Below are 20,451 nucleotides of genomic sequence, written 5' to 3'. Positions count from 1 at the left end.
GAGCTTAATTAGTTGAGTAGAATTTCCAAATGGCGGCGGCGTCTCGACCCAGCAGCGGTAACTTAATTAACACGGAGGTCGAACGGCTAAATTTAATCTAATTGCTACCAAATCATGGTGTTTTGAATTTTGTTTGTCCAACCGGAATCATTTTCATCAACATTTATTAAGTTCGTATGTTGACGTTTTAGGTTTGTTGCATAAGTTTAGGCGCTGTACTCACCACTGTGATTGATCCTTAATTGATTGTGTGTAAACGCCTCCACGTATGCAATCTATAAGGCAAATTTATGAGCAGCAGATTATCTGACCGATTGAACCAAACTGAAGTCTTCAAAATCATATTAATAGAAAGACGAATTTCGAGACTTAAAAAGGTCCAATCGGCTTCAATTGTTGTAAACCTTCAAATCGTCTCAGAGAGTGTTCGCTTTTCAAAAAAGCCTCGATGATTAATCGAAAACCTCAAGAAAACGCCTCACGAAAAAATACATTACCAGACAACCGAGTCAAAACACATCATCATTCCCCGGTGGTGCTCCTTCTTTGGTCTTTGGCCGGTGTTGGGTCCTGGGATGGATCTTATTATCTTGCAACGCTCTTTTGTCTTGCTGGAATCGCAGCCAGATTCGCAACGACTCCATTCAAGGAAAATACCTTCGGGCCATCACCGACGACGTCTTTTGGGTGCTGCTGCAGCAGCCAGAAGGAATTGCGCTATCGTCCAACATCTGCGGTAGTAGCCGTATACTTTTTTGTTCTGCTGTATCTTCTGTTGTTTCGAACTTGCCGAGCCAAAACATGCAGTTAATAACATTCTCTTTGGTGGTGGAAGCAACAAAAAACGGGTCACTTTCGCATAAAAAAGGATTTCCAGAAGGGCGTCGAGGGTGGGTGGGACGTGTCTCATATTCCGCCCACCACTCTTTGGTGCTGCTGCCGTTCATGGCCGAAAAAATGAGCCCTTTTTGCTTGCTGTGGGAGCAGGAGGTCCTTTCGGCCGGAATATGTGTGTACGACAAAAGGTTCTGAAACCTCATGGTGGGCAGATACGAAACCGCTCTTGGGAAGAAGGCGCTTCTTACGTACGGCGACGGCCACCGAAATGAAGGACAGAAGTTGGCGGCAGATTCCGGACCGCAGCAAGTGAGTGGGCGAGTAATCAGCTCCTCTTTATCTGTGTTCCAAGGAACTACCGGAGCTCGAATAAAAAGGAATTTGGGGCGTCGCAGCATGTAAATTGCAATACCATTCTACTGATTTATGCTGCATCATTTTTCTGCACCCAAGTTCTGCCACGGACTAAAATATGGGAATTAAGACCTGTTCAGCTGAACTTTGCCCCGCCAACAAACAGGATACCAATTCAACACGCCAGTAATAAAGTTGCCACATTCTACCATTTCCCGGTTGCGCGGGAGATAACGCACTAAGGTCGAAAGGACTCCCGACGAATGAATCGATCCAGCTGCAGGACCGTATAAATTATACAAATTTAGTTCACCAAACCCAAGGAGAAGCGGTTCAGGAGCGAGGCCAGAAGGTTATCTCAGATAAGTTTTCTTGGTCCCGTTTTCGGTTTTCACTCTTACCGAATAGAAGCCGAAACAGAAGCACAAGAATATGCCGCCGACGCAATCCAAACGAGACGACCGGCGTTCGACAGTCAGCCAGCAGCCGCAATCCAGCTCAACTCTAATGACGACCAGTGAAAACCGCAGAAACGAGATGTCTGTGTGTGATGCTGACGGCAGAACAAGAAACTGATATTAGCATAATAAAGCTTCTTATGATAATATTTGACTTAAACATTCGTAAATATGTTGATAGCGTTTGGGTTTCGGGGGAGTGAGATAGACACACACACAATCCACCAAAGGAATGTGCCGTGAGAAAGAAGCAATGAACGAAGGAGCTAAAGATTCGATCTTCGATGGATCATGCGGTTTGACAGGTGAAAGAATGAAAGTTTGCTTTTAATTTATCGATCGCTGTCAACTGATTTGAGGCCGGGAGCCAGTCAGCGGAACAACATTATTTGGTGGGCGTGTGAAACGAAATGAAATTTTCGAGGAATTGAACCCGCAGCCGCCGCGGGTTTTGGGGATAGTTCTCAGGTGCGCGCGCAAAAAAAACTTAACTGATCAAACAGGTTTAAAGGTATTTAACGTCTCTGAGAGCTACTTGCCCAGGTCTTCCGAAACGAAAAGGGGTATCGCAAATCTTAAAGGTTGATTCTAATTTGTTCAAGATTATTTAGTTGGCTTCCAACTGCCGATTCCATTTTCAATAGGCATTGTCAGATTAGATGAACTCCAAATTGGCGAATCCCTGATGGTAAGCAACCAAGAGAATCAAATCCTAAAGGTAGGCAACCAAGTAAATGCCCGGAGATACGAAGTTACGGTCTTCGACAGAGTTTTTGAGCGAAAAATTTTCTTTAGGTATTTTATAAATTGGCTCAAAAATCATCTGGCTGGCTCGGTTCCACAAAAGAAACAAAAATGATGTTGATTTTTCAGTACAAAATATTCAATTTTTCCATACAAACCTAAAAGTTCAAATTTAATCATGTAAACGTTACTTAAAAATTCAGCAAAATATCATGGATGAGTTTTGGACCATGACGAAGCTTTTTAGACCCCAAGGTTTGAGAAATTCAAAAATGATCCCAAATCGACTCAGTCTAATGTTATGTTACTCGTGAGAAAAATAGTATTACAATAAGAACTGCAATCGAACTGAATTTAAATACTCAAAAAATATTCATACTATTGGTTTACTCACTGAGAAAAAAGGAGAGTTTCATCATATTCATTATATATCATATTCAGCTTAGATTCAGTCATATTGATGATTGACTCTCGACCAACAATATTTATTTATTATTCAACTATATTTGTTTGCTTGGTTTTATAATACAACTCTAAATATGATAGATCCAACTTCAATTGTATGATTGATTCAATCATTAAAATAATAAATTCAGCTATAATATACAGATAAATGTAGGGCATTCATCTATGTATATATATTGTATATTCAACAATAGTTCTATGGTTGATTTAACTATAATTATGATTGAATCAATTATACTTCTATGATTGATTTTAAGCGTTCAACTATATATTTACAGCTGTTTTCTAGTATTTTTCCTGCAATATTTTTTATTTTTATTTTGGTTTTATACATATTTTGTTTATTTGTTATTAGCTGAAAGCACACAAAAAATTATGGTTACAAAGAATAGTATGATTTTGTTAGCAATCAGCACATCAACGGTTTTGCCACTGTCCAGCCATTTCTGCTTTCCGATGAAACGCCATTTGGTACTACCTACCGGGATGTTCAAGGATTCCTCCAGCGGCATCGATTTCTTCTTTTGGAATTGAGATGCTGCCACATCTGGCTGGAATTGACCTAAAGGGATCAACAAATTTTTAGAAGTGTATTTGATCAAGCAAATGTATGCTGTTTAATTATAGCTTCTGTTTTGGCCATTGCTAAACACCAGCTGCCTGCTGCTAACAAACTAGCTTCTACATTTATAGTTCAATACCTAGAATCAATCATACCTTTGTAGTTAAATTTATCATTTTTACAGCACTACAATTGAATATATATCCTAATTTAATGATTCTAATTTAATGATTAATGGCATTTCGGTGAAGTATACATTCTAACAGGAAGAATTTCAAATGAAAGTAATGAAAATTATAGACGGATAAATTAGATTAGGAAGCATGAATGGTGTTGAAAATGAGCCAAGAGCGTGATTTGAGAAAACTTTCTAGCCGCACAAGACCATTTGTCTCGCATCGGCTAGAAATTTGTGCGGCTAGAAAGTTTTCTCAAATAACGCTCTTGGCTCATTTTCAACACCTTTCATGCTTCCTATACTTCTCCGAAATACCATTAATCATTAAATTAGAATCATAAAGCAGCCGTGATAATCTGTTAACACAAAATGAATATATATCATATTTATAGTGAAATGTTCGAGGTCAACCAGAAATGTATAGTTGAATCTATTATATTTATAGTTGAATGCACAAAATCAATCATACAATTTTAGTGGAGTTTATGATATTTACAGTTGAATCAATTATACCATTACAATTGAATCCATCATATTTATAGTTTGATGTGAGAGGTCAACCAGGAATGTATAGTTGAATATATTATATTTATAATTGAATGCATACAATCAATCATACAACTATAGTTGAATCTATCATATTAACAATTGAATCAATTACACCATTACGAACAGTTCAATCTATTATATTCGTAGTTGATTGCGTAAGGTCAATCATCAGTTTGTAGTTGAGTCTATTATATTTATAGTTGGATGCGAAAACATCAACAACGCTTTGATAATTGGTAGACTCAGCTGAAATAATTAGAACAACAGTCGTCTTTTTCCTCCGTGCAACAATCACTATTTGAAGGAAACTTAAAATGATGAATGAATCAGTTTCTCCTATATATACCCAATATTTTCAAATTCTATATTTTTATAACCAGAAGCAGTAAAAATCTTCAAAAATATTCTAACGGCTCATTATCGAAAAATCTGTTCCATTGATAAACACAGTTCAATTCCCGATCGTTACACCTTTTCAGAGTGCACATTTCGCCTCAAATATCTCAACAAGTCAATCAAACTGTCGTCCGAAGCGTCTCGCTGCTGCTGCTGTTCCCATTTTGACAGCTGTCCTTCAGCATCAGCAAACCCCAGCTGCCGGAGCTGCGATTTGCTGTCCGAACCAGTTAATCAACCAAAAATTCAAACTCCGGCAACCGGCAGCAGCAGCAAGAGTAAAATAATTGAAACCAAGTTCATGATTTATGCTGGCTGACTGGCTGCGCCGGCAGCAGCATACCGGATGGTGGAATTTTCCTGCTCCCACTCTCTTGTTGTTGCATCAACACACGATTGGAAGAAGCGAAACTCAATGAACCATCAATGTCGTCGCGAAACATAGGCCTAGGCTGTTCAACAGGTAGCAAGTACGGAACACTGGTGGCCCAACCAGGGATCCGTATCGGTGTCCAATCGCCAGCCCTCTATCTTCTTCTGTTGTGGGTTGTTGCGAGAAAATCTACATCGACTGCCGCAACTACCTAGTAGCTACTAGTCACTACCGGTTGTTCCGATAGGCAATCGCATAATTAGCTACCACTTTTCTCGGCCGGTCGGGCTGACTCCCGTCAAGGCCTCTCCTTGAGCCTGATGCATGCACCTCACAATAAGTGGTGGTGTTTTAGGAAGTGTGGGCATTTGCTGGGATAGGGAATGGATTCCAGGCTATTTGTCTTGCGCCGGGAAAAAACGCAGTCCAGTGCAGAGGTATTTTGGTTGGTGTGTATATTAATGAGCTATCGGGGGTTGCATCGATGCTTCCTTCCTTCAGCGGAGGCTGGTTGATGAAGGAAACCAAGTCAATATTCCGATGGGGCTCTCGAGGGGCCCCAGCCAGAAGTCTATCATTATGCTATATGCGCCCGGGATCGTACAGTCATTATTCATTCAAGATTTCCTCGAGAATTGCTCCCCCGCCTGGCCTTCGCACACGTGATTGGCATCCTCAGCGCGCACCTTCACCTTCAAGATCCCGGCCGGGCGTAAAACTTCGGACAGAAGCAACAATCACAACAGTATCCATCACATCACATCGCATCAACGGACGATGCTACCTGCTGCCGACGACGACTCCTCCTGCAGCATCCTCCATTTAAGGGAAGCCAGACACCGCAGATGATAGCAAGCAGTATTTTGATGAATGAAGGGCTTACGGGGGTACCACCACGCACAATCTGTTCCAGTATTTTGCCGGCGGCTGGTCAGAAAACGTTTTTTCCCTCTTGACGCTGCCTGCTCTCGACGAACAACAACGCACAGGTGGAGTCAAGGATAAGCAACGAACAGCATACATATCAATGCCCGGTTGTTGTGCCAGAGCAACTTGGAATGTTCATGTTTATAAATGCATTATTATAGGCTTCTGGAACTGGAAGGGGTGACGTCTCGACGTCGTCGTCGTCGGCGGCAGCTCTCAGAAGACACATCGAAGATTGGCCTCAGTAGCCCTTAGGGAGAAACAATCTTCCATATGAGTGTGTATGTTCGTCCATCTTATGTTATTGGTTGTAGGAGAATAAATCGAGATGAAGTACTGCGCGCTTATGCGTGCTTTCGTTCATCGGGCAGCGAAAATGTTGACGGATGCGATGATGATGATGATGCTGATGACGTTGTTGGGGGGGACGCCCGAGCGACGCCAACGCGAACGGGCAGCGGATGTTGGCAATTATCTGTGCTGGTCCTGCTGCTGGACCAGCGCATAAATTGTTACACGAGAATCACAGCGAACACAGCGCGAGAAAATTGGTTTCGTTCTACATCAATTACCGGGAGGCATTAGCAGAGTTGAAGGCTGCCAAAATTGAAACTTTCTTGTCTGTGTATTGATTTCTTCCACCATGTTGTAGGTACAATGTCGGAGGCATTTTAATTGACTCCAAAGAAAGGTTTGTCAACGCTAATTTATGTGGAGAATTTTTGGCCGAAAACCATCTGCCGGTTCAAATCGAATGGAAGAATGAATCTGGTCGGTTTTGTTTTCGGTTCTCGAACCACATATCGACATGAAGATTTTGTACTAGTGAACAGAACAAAGTTCTTCTAATTTGGGATCTTTTATCAATCTGTGATTTGAATTGTATTCAAAATCAGAACATCGAAAGATAGGCTATTAAGAAGTTAAAAAACGTTTTACCGAGCAGTCTTTTACATCTTATATGGTGTCCTTTGCCCGAACAAGTGGTGGAACATGCCAGAATTTAAACTCACTTTTCATATACGGATACCTCAAATATGCCTTGTATAGCCGACGTTTCTAAACAAGTTATAAGGACATAATGATGCCATTTGTAGCCGGTTGGTTACAATTCATTCGATTTTTGTTTTAATTTTGTAGTTTTGTATGTTTAGCTCTAGAAAATTCATGTTCCTTGTCCAGTCTCACAACAAGATAGCACCACAGTAGGCTACATTTTACTGCTGGCTGCTGTCAATGGTTCGACGAGGAGTGTAGGAGGGTGATGGACGAAGAGAATGCCGCGCGGGCGGCAGTAGTGCAGAGAGGCACCCGTCGAAATGTGGAAAATCACCGACAGCGGAAGAGGCAGCGAGTCCGACTTTTCCAGGAGAAAAAGCGCCGCCTGGAGGAGGAGGAGCTCGAGGAGCTGGAGCAGCCGCATCGTTCCCAAGAAACACGAAAGTTCTATCAGAAACTCAACGCATCCCGCAAAGGCTTCGTGCCGCAAGCCGAAATGTGCCGGGATAAGGACGGGGGTATCTTGACGGACAATCGTGAGGTGATGAAAAGGTGGAAGCAGCACTTCGATGAACACCTGAACGGCGCACATGCAGGAGATCAAGACGGTGGGGGAAGGTACATCGCCGGCGTAGCCAACGACGAAGACGAGCCACTTCGAACGATGAGTGAAGTTAAGGAAGCCATTCGCCAGCTGAATAGAAACAAGTCGGCTGGGAAGGATGGCATCGCAGCTGAACTCATCAAAATGGGCCCGGACAGGTTGGCCGATTGCCTACACCGGTTGATAATCCGGATCTGGGACATGGAACAGCTACCGGAGGAGTGGAAGGAGGGGGTAATATGCCCCATCTACAAGAAGGGCGACAAATTGGACTGTGAGAACTACCGAGCGATCACTGTCCTCAATGCCGCCTACAAAGTGTTGTCTCGAATCCTACTCCGCCGCCTAACGCCACAAGCAAACAGATTCGTGGGAAGTCATCAGGCCGGCTTCATGGAGGGACGGTCAACGACGGACCAGATATTCACATTACGGCAAATCCTCCAAAAATGCCGCGAACACCAAGTCCCTACGCACCATCTATTCATCGACTTCAAAGCCGCATACGACACGATCGACCGTAACGAGCTATGGAAAATCATGGACGAGAACGGCTTTTCCGGGAAGCTGATCAGACTGATCAAGGCGACGATGGATGGAACGCAGTGCTGTGTGCGGATTTCGGGTGAATTGTCGAGTTCATTCGAATCGCGCAGGGAGCTTCGACAAGGTGATGGTCTATCCTGCATGATGTTCAACGTGGCGCTAGAAGTTGTTATTAGACGAGCGGTGGGCGAAATGCGGGGCACGATTTTCAACAGATCCAGTCAACTTATCTGCTTTGCCGATGACATTGATATAGTCGGCAGATCATCTGCGGCGGTGGAGGAGATCTACCGCAAACTGAGACGCGAAGCAGGAAGGATTGGGTTGATGATTAATACGTCCAAGACAAAGTACATGCTGGCATGCGGATCCGAAACCGACCGAACCCGCTTGTTCAGTAATAACAAGGTCACGATCGACGGCGACGAGCTGGAGATAGTCGAAGACTTTGTCTATCTCGGCTCACTGGTGACCGCAGACAATGACACCAGCCGTGAGATCCGGAGGCGAATTATCAGCGGAAGTCGTGTCTACTATGGACTCCACAAGCAACTGCGGTCGAGAAGACTTAGCCCTCGCACGAAGTGTAACCTGTATATGACGCTTATTAGACCGGTTGTTCTCTACGGGCACGAGACATGGATATTGCTCGAGGAGGACCTGCGTACACTCGGAGTATTCGAGCGACGAGTGTTAAGAACCATCTTTGGCGGCGTACAGGAGAACGGAGTGTGGAGGCGAAGGATGAACCACGAGCTCGCGCGTCTCTACGGCGAACCCAGTATCCAGAAGGTGGTGAAAGCTGGCCGGATACGCTGGGCAGGACATGTTGCGAGAATGCCGGACGACTGTCCTGCAAAACAGGTGTTCGCTACGAATCCGGTAGGAACAAGACGAGCGGGGGCGCAACGAGCGAGGTGGTTAGACCAAGTGGAGCGTGATCTGGCGAACGTGGGGTGCCCGAGAAATTGGAGAACGGTTGCCATGGACCGAGTGAATTTTAGGAATTATGTTCGTCAAGTTATGTCGTAAGACGGAATACTATGTAAATAAAATAAATGCTGTCAATTAACAGAGGAGAAATTGCTTCTGGAAAATTCGCTCTCTTCTAACTTAGGCGTTCGTGAGTAACGTCCGCGTTGTGATTAGTGTTCGTGTAATTCCAAGGAATCCGCCCGGAAACGCCGGTTGACTTCCTCATGGCTCGACCCGCAGATCCTTGTGATCTCGCGCCTAATCGTAATAGGATCATCATCTTTGTCTTCGGATTCTGCGGATCACTAATTATCAAGGAGGACTTCCCTTCTCGACCTGTCTGGATTAAAAGCCAAAAACAGAAGACGTCTGCAACGACCGAGTCCAGCAACGCCCGCTGGAGCCGACGGTTTCGGCACTCTGTCGATACGCCCTTAGATCAACGGCCCTTCTGCTTCCAGAACTGGATTTTCGGAAGTGCAAAGAAGAAATTTTCGGTTTTCTGTATTTTATCCGAGAAGTCCTTGGTTACCCAGTAGCCAGCCGGCCCTGAGGTTCCGTACTCTGAGAGTACCTTGTCTTGTCTGGTCTAGTCGCTGGTTTTTATCCGTAACAAACTTTCAGGTAGACCAAGAATTCTGTTTAGACATGCGTTCAATAACCTTAAAATGCCAAATCCGTCAAACGAAAATGTGACGTTTACCGAACGCAAACCGATTCACACAGTCCGGATTTTCCCCCGGCGAAGGGGCACGCCAAATGTCGACGCCATAAAAAAAAACCTGAGGTCCGAAACACGGCATTTCACATCGTCGGCACTAGCAGCGCCATATGTTGCGATAATTGCTGCAATCAAAACGAGGCTGCCGCTCAGCGCCAATCTCGAAAAGTTAAAAACCTTCAATAGAAAGTAAACCAACCAACAATTCTCACGCCACTTTACCGTCGACCAATTCGGCTGATGCTCGGTTAGGTTTGAAGTGGACCTTCTCCCCATTTTTATCACTTGCCGGGTTTGGGAACTTCCCAGTCGTAATCTTCCCCTAACAGTACCTGACTTCGTCGATCTGCCAAAAAAATCGATTCAATCGATCAGCGTTGATTTCGGATTCCGGCAAGTTCTTTGGGCCCGATGATCTTGATCGAAAATGTTTCGTTTTTCCCACTAGGGCTCAGCCAGGAGTTCGGTGAAGATTTTATTGCCTCCCCTCTTTTAATCAGCGTCATTCGGCATAAGGTTCCAGAACGCCTGGAACCACCTGACGTCTGGACGCTCCGTTCAAACTTTCTCGAAATCATTCTTTAGAAATCACATGCTAACGGAACGGACTGTCTCCCCCAATCAATTGGGGGTTTTTGTGAAAATAAAACGAGAAGAATTGAACCGGTTAACGTGCTTCATCTATATTATATGGATTCGAGCACCTGCTTTTTTGGGGTCTCCCACCACCAGTTGCGCCACACAATCATCATCAATTCATTTGATTAATTTTATAATAATTGTTATTGCTTTTAAGGTCCCCGTGCGCGTTTGGGAGAAATTCGAAGTCGTAAACCAAATTGAGTTTTAACCGGCCTGCAAGGAAAAGAAAAACCCGGTAAATCCCTGAGCTGTCGGGGGAGATCGTAGGACCCAAACTACACACAATAGAGGAGCCAACGACGTCGACGTCCAATAATGGCAATAAAACCGATCATGGCGGTAATCAATTTGGATTCCGTCGTCGGGTTTCCGTACGGGTCCCACCAAAATGATCGAAATCCAATCAGCATGAAAATTATTTTCGACTTTAGTTCTCTCCCGGGGTCTTTTTTTTTTCGAGTCTTTTACCCCTTCCGCCTGTTCGAAACAAGTTAAAAAAAAAACAAGAAACATCGGGAGACACATTATGGACACCTTCAAATGGGTACGTGAACGTTCTTCGATGGTCTCTTTGGCTCTTGCTCACACAGCAAGACAAAGCAAAGACGCTGCACGAGGCCTCCGAGCCGCCGGAATCAATAAATTCGAGAATTAGGCCAATATTTTAATTATGGGAATTTAAATAATTAAGATATCTACGGGCGCGCGAGGGGTTTTCATCTCGAAACCGAACCGAGATGGCCCTAATTGGGAGTCCTTCCCCATGGGTTTGTCCACGTGAATCCTTCCTTTCCACGGGCCTGGGCCGATATGGGAAAAGTCATAAACTTCGAGCTTACAGTGACACTAATTAAGTGAGAAAAAGATATGGACTGACTGACCGTTCGGTGTAGCTCATCGCCATCGTTGCCATCTTGAAGCAGCAATGTGATAGGATTATCAGTGAACTCGCTGTAGTACGCGCGTTTGTCGCCCCCGAAAAGCTGATAGCTGCGCTTCGCAACGACAGTTTGGACTCGTGAGGAGGGCTAAGCAGAGCATAATGTGCCCATTAATTAGCGCTGATCTGCGCTGCGAAAGGAATCGAATCGGCCGGCTCAATCCGATTGATTATGTCTCATTAGGGAAGTCTTTTGGGGTGGTTTGGATTGATGAGTTCCTCTGTGTCGAAGATTCGTCTTGTAGATTAGATTGAAGCTGTTCGATGGCACCTCGACCAAGTATTTTCCGATAAAAGTTGCGGCATGATCATTTGTAATCGTAACTTATGGTTTGGAAAAGAATTGCGGGTGCATTTCCGTTGCAAGATTCAACAAAGAGTTAATATTTCACCAGGTTTCGGTTTATATGAATTTCCCAATGTAAAATCTCCACAATTCTGCCTACTGCGCCTTCATCTTTAACTAACCCTTGTAGATCTTTTTTGGTAGCTCACTTAAACACATTATAAAAGTTGCAGAATGAATAAGTCAATGAAAGACTCATGTTTTCCTTTTCATATTTTACCTCCTGAAGCATCACGGTATAAATATACAAGGTAGGCTACTAACCCGAGTAAACAACTCGTTTGAATGTAAACAAGTGACGTCATTACTATCTTCGAATAGCGTGCCAGGCAAAAAGTTTTGTGCGCGTAAGATAATGCTGTATACACTGCAGGATCACTAGATGGATAGTAATGACGACATTATCGGGAAGATATCACCTTATTATATTGTACACCGTGCTGAAGCATGATGTTTCATAAAAACATCCCTAAAATAATGTATACGTTCTACAACTCCAAAAAATACAAGCTTGACTCCGTTAGCTAACAGCCTCTCTTTCTCTTCTCTTCTTTCAGAACTTCCATTTTCCTCGCTCCAGCAATCAACAGAACCACTGACCTAATGACTATGGCGGATGGTAGCTATGACCCAATGGGGCACATCCAGACGGGTCGTCAACATCCTCACTCGCATCATCCGATGCACCACCATCACAGTGGTGCCGGGGGTGGCGGCGGCGGCGGCGGTGGAGGCACCTTCCACACGTTGGAGCAGCTGCATCAGTTGCACCAGCGGTATCAGCTGCAGCAGCAACACCTGCACCATCAGCACCAGCAACAGCAGCAGCAACAACAACAACCCTCGCCATCTAGCTTAGAGAACAACAACAATCTTCCCTCGACGGCCAATCATAACCTGTTCCGTTCGGAGCAAAAGAAGCACAAGAGGAAGCGACTGTCCGCTGTGCTGGACAAACTTCATCACAACGGCTCGATGGTGAACCACAACAACAACAACGTCGGAGAAGTTAGCTATAAGATCAAGCGATCCGAATCTCGATCCAGTACCGAAGAGTCCGTTGAAGATGTCTTCCCGTACTCGGCAAGCCCCCGGATCAGCGTCAGTCCGCTACGGCTGAACGAATCCGACGAGAACAAGATTAAGCAGGAACCTCAACAGTACCTTGTCAAGCAGCTGCAGTACATGAACCCGTTGGCGTTCTTCAACTATTTGCCGCACCAGACGAAGCTCCTGTATCAGGAAATAGCTCGGCAACGAAGTCACTCGGACTCAGACGTCCAACCGCAGCCTCTCAAAAAACTTCCGGAGACGATTCCTGCAGCTACCCCTGTAGCTCCCCCTGTAATTCCCCCTGCAGAACCCGAAGTTCCCCAGGAACTGCCCCTAGATCTGTCGATGAAGGCCAAGCCACCACATACCCGTTCTCCTAGTCTCGATACCATGATCAAACAGGAGCCGAAGTTAACCTTCACTCCTCCGCCTCAACAGCCGCTGCCATCGATCGTTAAAGGCGATGTCGCATCCGGAAACACCAAAAAATCGGCAGCCGCTTGCTACAACCTCAACGTTTCCCCAGTAGTCGAAGAAATGCCACCGGGTTCGGATGTCGCCTACATGTGCCCTGTTTGCGGCCAGCTCTTCTCCTTGCAGGATCGCCTCGCCAAACACATGGCCTCGCGCCACAAAAGCCGCTCCAACTCAACCGACATCACCAAGTCGTACATGTGTGAAGTTTGCAACCGCTCCTTTGCCCGGTCCGACATGCTAACCCGGCACATGCGTCTTCATACCGGCGTAAAGCCCTATTCCTGCAAGATCTGCGGACAGATCTTCTCCCGGTCCGATCATCTCTCGACGCACCAGCGCACCCACACCGGTGAGAAACCCTACAAATGTCCGCAGTGCCCGTACGCAGCCTGCCGCCGGGATATGATCACCCGGCACATGCGAACCCACACCCGGTACGATTCGCAACGCGGAAGCGGAAGCGCCAGTGGATCTCCGTCCGGCAGCCCCTCGTCGATGGACCAAAACTCACTGATGCTACCGGTCGTTAGCCTGAGCTCCGGTGCTACCGCACGGGCCATCAAAAAGGAATCTGCATTTGCCAACAGCCCCGGAAGCTATGTTATCGAAGCAAAGACTGAATCCTAGAGATATGCTCTAAAATGCTAAATTTTTTCTCTCTTAAAACCGATAAGGTTCACACAGACACGGAAAAACACACTCACAGACACAGAAATTACACCATCTGGAGTTTCCCTTCCCAAAACCAGTAAAGCGTAGTCGAAAAAAGCGATCACAGATCGCTGTAGCATTCCTTTTTTAATTTTTTTTATGAAATGTTGAACTGTTGAAGGTTCACTCTATTCAGTTTGCCAATATCTTGCGTTTTGTAGAACTAGAATCTTCCCTTTTTATCTATTCCTAGCCACTAGTTGTTGAACATTGTATTCTAAGAAATTGAACTATTCCCGAAATTCATTCCCATAAAATCATTCACGATTGAGTTTTCGTTAGAAGTAACAAAAAAAAACAAATCTCTTCCTTATCATGTTTCGGAAACATTGAACACAAACACACACACACATACAAAAAATAATCTCAAAGGTTGTGAATTTAACGAGAAAAATTAGAATAGTAAACAAAACAAAGTGTTTTTGAGAGTGTGGTTCTTGCCGCACATCCAGGAAATAACCACATGTGTATGGTTTCATTCTTTGCGTTTAGTTTGCGCATTTTCTGTTAACAGAAACAAACATCGAAAACCACGAGTGAACTAGTCTCTAGTGATTTCAGCCCGCACAGGTAATAGAAACGAAAAACGTTATTGCTCCACAGACCTCGGAGCTCACTGAAATACCCAAACCATCCGTACCCCTAACTGAGAGCACATAAATGACATAAAATCTGCGACATCCGACACATTCCCTTTCGAGAAGAAAAATCCCAATTTTTCGTGTGATATTCGTTGTAGCTAACCAGAAATTTAGCGCTTTCACGCGTGTGGTAGAACTGTTTGTAGTGACAAATAACACTGAGTAGGTAGCAACAAACAACCAACCAAAAAAGACACTATCCTTACCCCGAAAACAACCGGAACAAACCAATGGACAAACGGGGAACATTTTAGAATGATGATTCTTCGGAAAAAAGTTCGCCTTAGACAGTGTGCCTTATTGTGGAAAGTACGAACTACTACTAACAACAACAACTGTAGAGCAGAATTTTACTGTAGAACAATCGGAAATAGTTGAACATACAAACACAAAAAAACACCAACACACTAACGAGACACGATTTACACTGCAACAAAAAAATAACACTCCCACACCACAGGGATCCCACTTTTCTGTCGGCACTTGGAGCTCTACCCAAACCCCACTGTGTAATTATTCCTTCCTTCTTGTAGAAACTTTCAACCCCACCTCCCTTTGAACATAAGCGGGGGAAAAATCGCAACCGGCAGTGTCCGGCACAAAAACGCTAATCCGCTAATCGCTAATTAGTCCGCTAAGTTTCGGTTAGCGAATTTATTTTCTCGCTAAACTTTTCTTCAGCTAGCGGATAAGAAAGTTCCGCTAATTTTTAGTTCCGCTAACTGAAGAACGCTACCTCTTTGAAGTGTTAATTAGGCCATACTCTCATATATCATAAATTCGGTATCATTCAAATTCAAAATTTTGAATCCGATCATGTATTTAAATTTTCGTTTAAGATTGATTTCAGAAGCTATTCGATCTCGATTTTGACGAGAATCATAGGAATAAGCGTCATTTTGAATTGTTTTTTCTTGAATTTATATCTGAAGCATAAGCCTTCTTCCTAAAAGAGATGAAAAAGTTTGGAAAAATGAAATTTCCAGAACAAAATACGTCAATAAATCAATAAATCTTTTGAGTATTAATGTCAAAAAAATATGAAAAAAAATCTCGGACAGATCAAAACATGACTACAGAGAATCTTTGCATTAATTGATGTAAAAAAATGATAAATGGGTGAATATTTTGAAAAATTTGATTCAAAAGTTTTTCCTTTTACTTTACACCAAATACGCTAACTAAAAGTTAAAGTGTACTGACGCAACTGATATGGACAGAAATATTACAAAATAAGTTCGAAAACTGCCCCTATTGATAACCTTTAACAACTTTTCTAGTCAATATTAAATAAAGAAGGCTGCAACATTTGAGTTTTGCATACCTTTTTCAAAACTTTCTACTATCGATTAGCGATTAGCGCTTTATTATAGATCGATAGCTTTTACGCAACATTTAACGGTTTTAATAAGCGATCGCTAAATTTGACCGAGTTAGCGAACTTATTAGCGCCGCTAACTTTTCAGTTAGCGATGCCGAACACTGGCAACCGGGAAATGGGAAGCTTTCAAAGCTTCCGGTTTGACTGTTCTATTGCCGGGAACGGAACCAGGGAAGTCCGCAGCAGTCCAACCGACCAAGCGACGGCCGCAATAAAAGAAGTACAACTAAGTACCACCAAACATAGTTATGATAATTATCATGTTCAAGTCGCTCGAGTCGGGCAGGGAGCGTGTCTTCCGGGAGTTGCGGAAAAAATTGCCGAACTTTCCCTCCACCCACCCATAAACTCGGGCCACTCGGATTGAGGGATAAGAACAACGACAACATTCCGCCACCTTTCACCCCCTTTTGGCCAAACAACAAGGACAACTACCGCAGCAAAAAAAAACTACTGCATGATCTTAATTTAAATTTTCAATCATGCAAATTGAATATTAAAGCTCTCTTTCTGTAGGATTTTTTTTTTGCTTCCTTCCTTCCCTTTTTCTAAGACTCTTGGAAAATCTTTCCTTGAAGTTATTTTTTGTTCGTTGAACGACTTCATGTAGCCAAATCGTAGACCAAACGGGAAAAAACTTGTTGCCTTTGTGTTAGGGGTTGAATTGTCGTTTTACTTTTATTGTGAAGATATGTTGTAGAAAAGCTTATCTTGGAATAGTTTTGAGCAATTTAAGTCAACCACGTGTTACGGGGAATACTCTCTCTCTCTCTTTTTCACTTTCTTTTGCGTTTGATATCGAAGATTTAGCAACGGTATTGGTGGAATAGAATAAACCTTTATTCACTTTCTCAATAAGCTTCTTACATGGCTTCATATTCCTCTAGCGATTGTTAGTGCGTAAATACGAGAATTGCCGATCGTGAGATTCATCACCGGCTTTCAATCCACAGATCGAGTATTTTAATCAGCCTCTGAAGCACTAACAACTGTATCCAGCCTTCGGAAATCAGCACATGCAGATGTTCTGGAATGAAAAATTCTTTAAAATCCCGATCTGTAACAAGACATAGAATCGGCAATCAGCCTCAATAAAATTCAACCTCTCAGCGAACAGCTTCTTTCTCGCGTTGTTCCTCTAGTTGGACATCTGCGATTGATCACTTCTCTGACGCCTTCTGGGACATCTCTGATCGAATTTTTCCTCTCATTCCGGGCTCCGTTCAAGAACCCGCATAAACCCGCTACTCGGAAGATTGATTTATGAGAGAAACCCTACCAAGCTACATCTGTATTCCTAATCCAGAAGCATCTGAGCCCATAACCTGTTGAGCTCAAAGGCCAAGCAACGATTTCACTGGTGAAATTGGGCTATATTCAGTTCTTTTGGAATTTTTTGAAAGAAGAATACTCTGGATACTCTTGGTCATTCTCAATAGGTTTGCCTCTGTTATGCGTCGTCGTCGATTGCTTCGATAAAACAGCGATACTTCAGGAATTTGCTGTCCCAAAGCTACGAATTGAAAATCCATTTTAAGGGCCACAATTTTCAAAACCAGAAACAAAATGCGACGGAAACGCTGCCGACTTTGGGTGATAATTTTCCATAAGTGGAATTGGGATGTAGCATGTAGCTGAAATTTCACCCAATGGGCGATGGAATCGAAAAGTTATTCTTTCTCTCCTTAAGAAAAACCCGTAAGATCTGTCAAAAGTTGGGTGAAATTTTAGCTGCATCCCGCTTGCACTAATGCAAAACCATCACCCAAATTCGGCAGCGCTTCCATCGCCTATTATTTGACAGCACTAACGGATTTGTGTTAAGGAGAGAAATATCACTTTTCGCTTCCATCGCCAATTTTCAAGACCTACGCCTACTTGTATTGATTTGCAAACGATTGAAAAAAAATTAAATTCGTTAGAAAAGTAGATTTTTTTTTTATTTGGAAGAACTGTCGACAAGCATTAAACATACCTTAAATGTTCCTCTCTTTTAGGAAGCCAAATTTTATTGGTTAAATCAATTTCAAGCAGTTTTACGATAAAACATCCTCCCGGTCGTCGTCATCGTTGGTCAGCAGCAGCATGGGCCAAACTTCTGTATCCGCAGTATTACTTCGGGACAGGATCAACCAAGCAGCTAAAACGTCAGGCAGTAGTAGGTAGGACTTCTCGACAAACTGTCTCGGTCCATTCAGGCAAACTGTCGAAAGTTGGCAGACAACTGGCTGCCGGAACCGAAAGCCAGCTCTCTCAGTGTGTGATGATGGCCATCAGGCAGGCAGGCAGACTCCAGCCAGGCTATCGGCCTCCAAAAAATCCTACTATTCAACTAGGATGGAAAAAAACCTTTCGTAGGCTGGCATGGTCGTACATCACCCCAGGGAGAGAAGTTGCCCAATGTTGGGTGCACTTTCCACACTGGCCAAAAGTAATTACGGTCACCTTCCTGTGGCCACCTTCTCCCAACACGCCTCTTCTAAAAGTGTGGAAAAAAAATTTGCTGCTACATTGCAAGAGTCAGTGTGGGGAAAAACTTTCATCCCCCTAACCTCAGGGTGCCCAGGATAGTGCTTCCGGTTCTCGTTCCGATTTGCACCAGGCAGTTAAAGCTGCAGCAGCAGTAATGCTTTTATAAATTTTTCTCCCCACAAAACCCCACGCTCTCGTCGACCTAGGACCAGGGACCGTTTCCATGCTTTATGGACTTTTCCCAGTCAAGTCGGACCCATTTGTTCTGCACATGAACCACCACCGACGACGACGATGAGAGCTTAGAGTTTCCCGCATGCTTCCATCCACCCAATTCAATTCCGATGGGAAGGAAGCTCATGGAGTGCTCATATTTCAGCACCGGTTCCAAGTTTTTTCCGAAACCATCCGCTGCCCCTCATCCAGGTCCAGCTCTAGTAATACAACCAGGAAAAAACTATAGTTACACGGGCGGAAGCTGAAGTCCATGTGCTCCAAGAGAGCTGCCACCCTCGCTCGCTCGCGCGCGTGCCACCGTCGTTAATCACCGAGGATGAGGCGCGGGGGTGTTCTCGGGCCAGCCAGAAACTTCTGGCTGCCTGGCTGTAAGCTACCATATTATTTTAAAACACACATTCAAAATTTATACTGCAACCCCGGGTGCAATGCAGATTGCGGCTGTTCGTTTTGGTTTTGGTCCTCCCTTCCATTTGGTCGTCTTTCATCCCCCCTTACTCGGAAAGCTCCTCACCAACGTATAGTTGCTGATGTTAGACGACCATCATCAGTGTTTCCTGCTCGGAAGCGATCGGTTCCGGGTAATAGGGAAGTCTCAAAGCCCCGGAGGGAATTAAACGAGTCAAGCTAATGTGAGTGGTCCTCGTCCCTGGAAGAAGAAGAAAGACGAGGCGAACGCGAAGTTTTCGTGCGTGCGTGTGACCCCGTTTCGTGATGATTTACTGCCTTCGTGACAAGGCCGCCTTCAACATGAGCGCGCGGGTGGATGGCGCGGGTTTTCTTTTTTTTTTCTTGGTCCAAGCACGTCAACTTTGCCAACCCAAGTCCAAGCTGAAGTTGTTGCGGGTGGACTTTCCCGGCTTCGTTGTTGATGTTTCTCACGTATTTTTTCTTTCTGGTCCCTTATCCTGTGAGGGGAAATGGAGCACGCTTGGTTTTTCCTTTTTTGCTGAGGCAACCGGAAACTATTCTCCACACTGCAGCTTGTCGCGGACAAGCTGCGATTATACTGCGGAGCAGCTTAGTTGTCGAATGGAATGGGGGGATGAATGGTTTTACGATCGGTTTGAGAAACATGATTTGATTATGGTGGCTGGGGGATTTCATTCGAGAAAAACATCAGAAATTAACAATTTGTTTTGGAAGAAGAAACATCGAAGATGGAAAACGGAATCAGAATGACCCCAAGAAAACAAATTTAGTTTAGGTATAAATCAGGAAGTTTAGGTATCAGCTGAGATCAGGAACGAGAACTATTCGTTTAAAAACGAGCTTCTTTTTACAATTTTTTTAATATTCCAGCTCATGAAACATGAAAGCGCAGACTAATAATGAAAGTTATAGAATCGTCAAAACAAAAAATAGGATTCAAAAGTTTAAATTTAGAGTTCAAATTACAAAATCAGACTCCTAACTTTGAATCACAATTCAGATTGAGATACAAATTTAAAGTTCGTATTCGAGTTCGTATTTTAATTTTGATTTCAGATTCCTGATTCAGCTCCAGATTCAGATTCTGAAGTTTATACTTTCGAATTTGGTTAAAATTTCACTATTTGGATCACCCAATCAGATATCTGATTTTTTTTTTCAAATTATTTTATGTTTCAGATTCAGAATGCAGATTCAGATTTCAGATTCAGATTTCAGATTCAGATTTCAGATTCAGATTTCAGGTTCAGATTTCAAATTTCAGATTTGAGATTCCGATTTCAGATTCAGATTCAGATTTCAGATTCAGATTTCAGATTCAGATTTCAGATTCAGATTTCAGATTCAGATTTCAGATTCAGATTTCAGATTCAGATTTCAAATTCAGATTTCAGATTCAGATTTCAGATTCAGATTTCAGATTCAGATTTC

General features: G+C 43.7%; 1 protein-coding gene across 2 annotated transcripts in view; it reads left to right on the top strand.

Moving 5' to 3' along the window:
* Positions 1–20,202, top strand: part of LOC129747574 (early growth response protein 1) — a 136,516-nt gene extending 116,314 nt beyond the window's left edge. For both annotated transcript variants that reach the window (XM_055741856.1, XM_055741854.1), the window contains exon 2: positions 12,174–20,202. In XM_055741856.1, coding sequence (XP_055597831.1) covers positions 12,220–13,773 — 1,554 coding nt within the window. In that variant the 5' untranslated portion in view covers positions 12,174–12,219 and the 3' untranslated portion in view covers positions 13,774–20,202. The remainder of the gene's footprint in view (positions 1–12,173) is intronic.
* Positions 20,203–20,451: the final 249 nt, after the last annotated feature.

Source organism: Uranotaenia lowii, chromosome 2 (assembly GCF_029784155.1).
Source record: "Uranotaenia lowii strain MFRU-FL chromosome 2, ASM2978415v1, whole genome shotgun sequence".
In the NCBI taxonomy this organism is placed as follows: domain Eukaryota; kingdom Metazoa; phylum Arthropoda; class Insecta; order Diptera; family Culicidae; genus Uranotaenia; species Uranotaenia lowii.
The sequence above is the reverse complement of the archived record's forward strand: the minus strand, read 5'-3'. Positions and strand labels throughout refer to the sequence as shown.